General features: G+C 41.0%; 1 protein-coding gene across 1 annotated transcript in view; it reads left to right on the top strand.

Annotated features, from left to right (window-relative positions):
• The window catches only part of GPR26 (G protein-coupled receptor 26), an 8,730-nt gene extending 3,898 nt beyond the window's left edge, over nt 1-4,832 (top strand). The window contains exons 2-3 of the mRNA XM_066601697.1: nt 2,853-2,966; nt 4,601-4,832. Coding sequence (XP_066457794.1) covers nt 2,853-2,966; nt 4,601-4,832 — 346 coding nt within the window. The remainder of the gene's footprint in view (nt 1-2,852; nt 2,967-4,600) is intronic.
• The last annotated feature ends 2,429 nt before the right edge of the window (nt 4,833-7,261 follow it).

The following is a 7,261-nucleotide window of genomic DNA, read 5'->3' on the forward strand; positions in this document are numbered from 1 at the left end:
ATTTCACACCTTCAGTTTGAATTTAATTGAAAGGATGAAATCTGCTGCAGATCCGCACCAAAATCTGCAGCAGATCAGTGAAGTGTGAACGCACCCTAACAGATACCTGTATGTCTACAGCCTAGATACTTACATGAAGACATTGGTAACATTCACTGTAAAGTGATAACTACAATCACAATATTCTGTACCAGCTCCTCCAGCTTCAAAGAAAAATCACAGAGGCATGACATTTTTTGTATGGACAGCAGATAAAAGTGCCCTATATTTAAGAACCATCTAGGAATTGCAGAACGTTATTGACCTTGGAACTGGTCCGGTCATAAAATGACCTTTAAAAACATATTTTCTACATTTTTGAGAATTGAGATTTTCTTCCATCTGCAACATCCTTCACCTGATGGTCTCTCACTTAATTTTTGGGGGTACTTTAGTTCCAACATTCCCAGATTTCAACTCTGCCTCTTTTGCAATATCTTCATGTTTTGTGTTCATTGAAGTTTTAGAAGTATCAGTCTTGTTGAGGATAGGGGGGGGGGGGGGGATAATGATTGTTGATGTTTCCTGTGCAACTGTTATTTACGAGGGAGTACCCAAAAGACACCAGAATCATCTTCTGGTGGGCGGGGTGTTACTAGTACCGGCTTCTGTTGCTAGATGATTGTTTGCCAAACCCTTTCTGAGGTGGTGCGCCAGCCGACATGAAGTAGATTGCATCCAACGCTGGTGATTTTTTTCAACAAGTTATTCAGTTTTTCACCTATTTTATGATGTCTGATTCATATGAACATTTTTTTCCCTTTTGCACTGCTCAAAGTACTAGTAAAAAAAGTCACACGGTGAATATTTGGTGAATATGAAGGGTGAGGCAAGGGTGTCATGCCATAATGGCAGAGTATTAGGCTATTTTTGATTAAAAATGACACTACACCCTTGCCTCACCCTTCATATTAACCCTCTGTGTGACTTTTTTTTAGACGTGTTTTAAGCACAAAATAGGCAAAAAAAAACGGAACACCTTACCTTAAAAAACTCACTGGAGCTAAACACAACCTTCCCCAACAATGTTAGCTGCCATATCATCTCAGGAGGGTTCCACAGACATTCATCTAGTAACAGAAGCCTGTACTAGTAACACCCAGATAATTCCAATTTCTTTTGGCTACCCCCTTAGATGTTATAGACCCTATCATGGCTTTGAGAACATTCTGTGTATAGTCTTGACTCTACTGTGATGGCTATTGGAGGTTGGAACAAGCGGTCACCTTAGTGGGGTGTGGCACGCGAGTCTGGCGGACCAATAGGAATGCACGGTTTGCCCCACAGGGAGGTGCCTGTGGGTAGTATGAAAGTCGAGATGTGGCACGGAAGTGTTCTCAAAGAGTGGTTGCTGTTTGGAGTGCAGTAGTAAGGACAAGCATTCTGTGAGAGAGGTTGGGTGTGGAAGATGAAGGTGAACTGCAGAAAAGCCCTGGAGTGTCCTAGCTGTCGGAGCAGAGGAGCTCCAGTTAGTGACCTGCCATATTACTGAGAAGCCGAGAGCCAGATCACAAAAAGACTTTGCATGTATGATCCCGGTGTGTTCATGAAAGTGACCTCAGGGCAACGTCTGCCATGTGCCATAAGAGACTGTAACCCTGATCCATAAAGGCCATACAGAAGAACAAGACTATTATACTGTTGGCTGCAACAAATGTCCTAGTCTCTTTAACCCCTTAAGGACCAGTGTGTTTTGGTCCTGAAGGACAAGACATTTTTTAGAAATTTTAACCATGTGGTGGTTTTATGGCCATATTTTTTGAGTTTTTTTGTGACATATAAGGCTATATTTTAATACTTTTTTTCACAGAACTTTATTTTCCTTTTTTTTTGTTTTGTTAGGGATATTATGTACAAAAAGCTAAAAAAAAATTATTTTTTTTAATTTATAGCTATAAATTTGCAAAATTAGAATATTTATTCTTAAATAAAAATACAGGAATGGGTTTGTTATTTTGTTTCAGACATTTTGATGTACAATTTGCATAGTCTTGGATTACAGGGCGGATATGGCGATGGTTTAGGTGGGTCGTTTTCTTTTTTATGTATATATTTTTATTTTATTCTGTAATTTTTTTAACTTATTTTTGTGGCTTTTTTAAACATCTATGTCCCCCATGACGTCATATAAGACCTCTTTGGGTCATTCACAATGTAATATTTTTAAGTTTCACACTTATCCACTGCAACTGGGGCATCCACAGGAGCCCTATGTACAGGGAAAAACATACCCGGTAGTGACAGTAGTTACTGGCAGAGATGGTATGCTAAGACCCAGCAGCTCTGCTGTGCCAGGGGGCACTCAGTGATCATGTGATCACTGAGTTGAATAGTAGAAATGGCACTTCCACTTTCTCTCTTCTCTACACAGCACTCACAGGGCACTATGTAGCCTACAAAAGAGAAGGCAGAAGCGGGCCGTGACAGCCAGGGACCTGAACTGCTTCTGCTATATTACAGGAGCTTTAATACCACTCCGCATTTTTACTATGGCATGGCATTAAAGATCATGACTAAGTGCCATATATTTATGGTACTTGGTCCTTATTGGGTTAATTACCTGCTTGATTGGGTCTGAGAAGTTGACGGAAAGTTGTAAGGAAATCAAGATCTCCTAGAGCAGGTAGAAGACCCATTTGCTTTACCAAGTTGACACTTTCTCAAATTTCATCTTGGTTCCAAATTGTGAATATTATTTTTATATAAACTCTATAAAACTCTGTATCTCTTTGGTAAAAGCCATATTTTATGTCTGCTTTCTCCAATTTTAAGATGTTCTTACAACATAAGATGCATTGTGGTTTTTCCCTTAGTGTGAGACAGCGATGCCTGGAGGAACAGAAGAGAAGGAGGCAGCGAGCAACCAAAAAAATCATTACATTTATTGGGACATTCCTGCTTTGTTTCACTCCATATGTAATCACCAGGTAGGCATGAGGAACAACATAACTACTCCAACAGCTTCAGCTTTTTATTGTTTTTGTAATATATACTGTAGCATTGGTGATAATAAATGGGGTTGTCCAAATTAGAAAAGATTTCTAATGAGTTATTAGGAGATTCTTGGTTAATAAAGGGATGCCATCTATTCTGGATGCTTGCCTATTAGCCAGAGCAGAGAGCGGCTATAAAGAAAATCTCTAACTCTGGAGAACACAGCATATTTTTGCATTATACAAACAGTCCATTGGTTTAAATGGGAAGTCTGTAATCCCTAATTCCCCCTGTGGTGGCGCTGCAGAGAAATGATAGCTTACTCTCTTGGAGATTATATCTGATCACTGGTGATCCCAGGAGTAGCACACCATGTGATCATTTTATTCTCAATGGACCCTTTTAACAAAAAAGGATTGTCCACCTCATGCAGTCCTTTTAAGACCAGCAGTAAGGGGATGCTGAATAGTAGCATGGACATACTAAACACAGATATTGTACATATATCTTAAAGGGAATCGCTTATTCAATTGCCTATGAAATAGCACATTAAGCATGACAAGTACAAGCACCCACTCTGGACATCATTTGTGGGGTGAAGTTAAAGGAATTATTGAATCAAAACAGCCTATTATTACAATGAAGCCAGCCTGGTGATCAGCTGATCCCTGCGGGTCCCTCTTCTGCAACCCCTGGGAAATAGTTGGCATCTCCTGAGGAAGTTGTAAATGGCCATGTATTACTCTGCAGTAGCCGCTGAGGGAAAATGCAATATTGTATTACATGCTGGCCTTTCAAGTGGAGTCCACCAAGGTCATCATGAGGAGGAGAACTGAATGAAGCGGTGGTCGTGAATGAGTGGCGCCAGTCCATTTTCAATGGGTCTACAGGAGGTGAGGAAAATAAATCTCCAGCTAGCCACGCCAAGAACTTCCATTACATAGGTCAACCACAGCCAAGTGAACCAAAGGGTCCAAAAGCCAGAATAGTTCAGCACTCGGAGGAATTCCCATGCACACAATTTATTGCAAAATAATTAAAATATCCAGAATTGCAGAAAACAAGAGCAATATCACAATGCCAACACGCCAAGACTGAGCCTCAGTCCTTACTCATGGCAATATGGTAATGCATCGGAGTTATGATACTGCTCCACTTTGTTGCAATTTTGACCCCCCCCCCCCCTTCAAAAAAAAAAATTTCTTCCAAGTGCTGGATTATTGTCACTTTTGGAATGTGGGAGATACCTGATCGCTTCTACTCGGCTATTTCTATCACTCCATTCAATCTCTACGTCACTCTGGGTGGGTGCCGCAAGCCCACCATGATGAGAAGAAAAGGGTGTGAGAACACCATTCTCAGGAATGGTGAGGGTCTCAGTAGTGAAACCCCCACCGATCAGACTTTTATCCTCTATCATAGGAGATAATAGTCTATTGTGGTACAACCCCTTTAATAGAGGAGGGGCCCCAAGCAGGGTTATCCTCTTCTATGATGTTCATAAGCCTCTCAAAAGCAGTGGGTCCAATTTTCAGTTTTCTAGGTATTTGTAACATTTACAATTCTTAGATAATTTTCTTTTTGGATTCTTGACTCATTGTACCCATATGTTTTCCTCTGATTTCAGGTTGGTCGAGATCTCTTCGTCCACCACCATCAGTTCACAATGGGGCGTCATCAGTCGGTGTTTAGCTTACAGCAAAGCTTTGTCAGATCCCTTTGTATACTGTCTGACACGGAATCAATATAAGAACTGTTGCCGGGACATGGTCAACAAACTCCTCAAACGTAGTTCTGGCAACTCTGTACAACGGGCCAACTCTTATGTAGGAAACATGGTACCAACATCCTCCGGTTAATGACAGTAGATGAACTACAGTATGAAAAACCAAAATGACCACGGACCGATCTACAAATAGGAGATCTATTAGAAAGAAAGGACAGCTTCTTACCTGCTGTAATTTATTGCCTTAACTTATTTCGAGGGTTTTACTTGCCCTTTAAGCCTCATTATGGCTCTTTGTAATATTGAAGAGCTGTCTGAATCATATTTCCTAAGAACTCTACAATTCCAGCTCAAAACTAATTTCCAGGACCAGAAGATAAACCTATCAAATAGGATAAGTGACCTGCATCAGTCAACGGAAGGTCAGCGGAGCAGAAAGCAATTGGAGCTATTGCTGAGTAGATGTTGATCTGAGGATTTCTTTGACAATCATGTATATAAATAGATGTCACATATTTGGAACATGTGTCATTATAAATTTTACTATTCAAACCTCAACTCTTCAATGGAAACTATAAATGTCTCATTTTTTTTAAAGAAATTAAATACCATATTTTTCAGACTATTAGACACACTCAGGTTTAGACAACAGAAAATAGAATAAAAATATTTCATACCAACTATAACTTCTCTGGTGAGCTTAAAAAGTGGAAGATTTAGTTTTAAGTGGATTTGGATGGTAGCCACAGTGGCTCCAACAGTAATAGTGCCCCCTATCAGTGGTGCTATAGTAACTGTGACCATTCTCAGTGGCAATAGTGGCCTCTAGCAGTCCCAGTAGTAATAGTGGCCCCAAGTGACTCCAGTAGTAATAGTTGTCCCTAGTGGCCCAGTAGTAATAGTGGCCCCCATCAGACCCATTAGCAATAGTGGCCCACAGTGGTTTCAGTAGTAATAGTGCCCCCCAGTAATATTAGTGCTTCCTGTTACCTCCAGCCAGGCAGCAACCCCTTTACCTCACTTTGTAGCTTCAGTACGGTGACTGCTAATCATCAGGAAATCTGACTCTCGACCTCTCCCCCTGGCATCTGTATCACTGCACATCCTGTATGCAGCAAGAACATCGTGGGGAAGAGTCAGAGGTTACAGTCTCTCATAATTAGCAGGGGTCAGACCAGAACTACAGAGTGAGGTAAAGTACCTCATGGTGGGGTTGGTGGTCCTAATGATCTGTTACAGCACAAAATCGCTGTGCCTGATAATAATGGAAGCAGTCAGAGGGGTCTTGCACTGCCAAACCCTCCTGACATTGGACCAAAGAGGCATACACTTTTAGCAAGAATTTTTCTTGCTAAAAAGTGCATTTCTTAGTCCGAAAAATATGGTTTATTTGACCTGTGATCTAATATTAATAAACATGCGCCTGTTGTCTATAAATAATGGGGACAGCCGTACCAAGAAGCAGTGATACAACCCAGGGTGCAATAGTTTAAATACAGTATTTAATGCGGTTTCATCTCACAATTGAGTCTGACACCTCGCCTACTGATGGTCATCAGAAATGTGTCCACAACTTTCAATAAGAACTCCAATTTCTCATGATACAAATTTAATACATTATTGCAACATTTTAGCAAAATCTTTGACAAGCTGCAATCCACATGACGACCTCTAGGCAGCCACATGTAGCGAATATAACATATACATCTCCCAACAGGGTACAGGGTATAGTAAAATCATGTTTTGTCTTTTATTCAATGCTGGTCATCTCATGCCACACATCTCAGGTTATTGTGAGCCAAGAACAGTGGAGAGAAGAACAACACGGACCATAGGGTGCTGAACAGGAGGACCAGGAGCAACAATACAGAAAATGAGGCTTTATTTGTAACACATTTCCGTGCTGCACTGATACCTTCGACTGGCCGTTTACAAACTAACTGACCAATGAAGGAGAATTTGAAAACCAATGGTATTCTTCTAGCAAAGCAGCCGGACGAAGGTGCCAGTCCAGCATGGGAATGCCTTGCCAATAAAGCTTTGTCTTCTGCATTGTTGCTCCTGGTCTTCCTGTTCAGTGCACCACAGTCCCAGTTGTTGTTCTTTCTACTGTTCTACATATGAAGGTTTCAGGTGCTCCGTTTCTGGGTTGGCTGCTGCTGTTGTGACTGACTCACAATCGTGTTGAGCCTCGGCACAACCGCTGTAGGTAGCATTTTTCCTTACATGCACGCTTGCTTAATACCAGTGAAGTCTCTCTGCACTATGGAGCACTGTATTTTCCATTGTCTCTATGTTGCGTCAAGAGGAAAGGTAATGATGGACACATCTGTATATTGAGCTCAGTGGGGTCTTTCCTATCTTCAGTTGGCTGCTTTAAGAGTAGGAGGACACAGTTTTAAGACCTCTGAAAAGTCTGGTGGAAGAAAAAGATTATACCTGATAAACGTATTCCTAAGTTCATGCTTGATAAGACATTGAAAACCAGTTGAACACATCAAGTTATTCCCTATCCACAGGATAAGGAATAACTTGTTGATCAGTAGACGTCCAACTGCTGGA

This window comes from Eleutherodactylus coqui, chromosome 4, assembly GCF_035609145.1.
Source record: "Eleutherodactylus coqui strain aEleCoq1 chromosome 4, aEleCoq1.hap1, whole genome shotgun sequence".
NCBI lineage: Eukaryota > Metazoa > Chordata > Amphibia > Anura > Eleutherodactylidae > Eleutherodactylus > Eleutherodactylus coqui.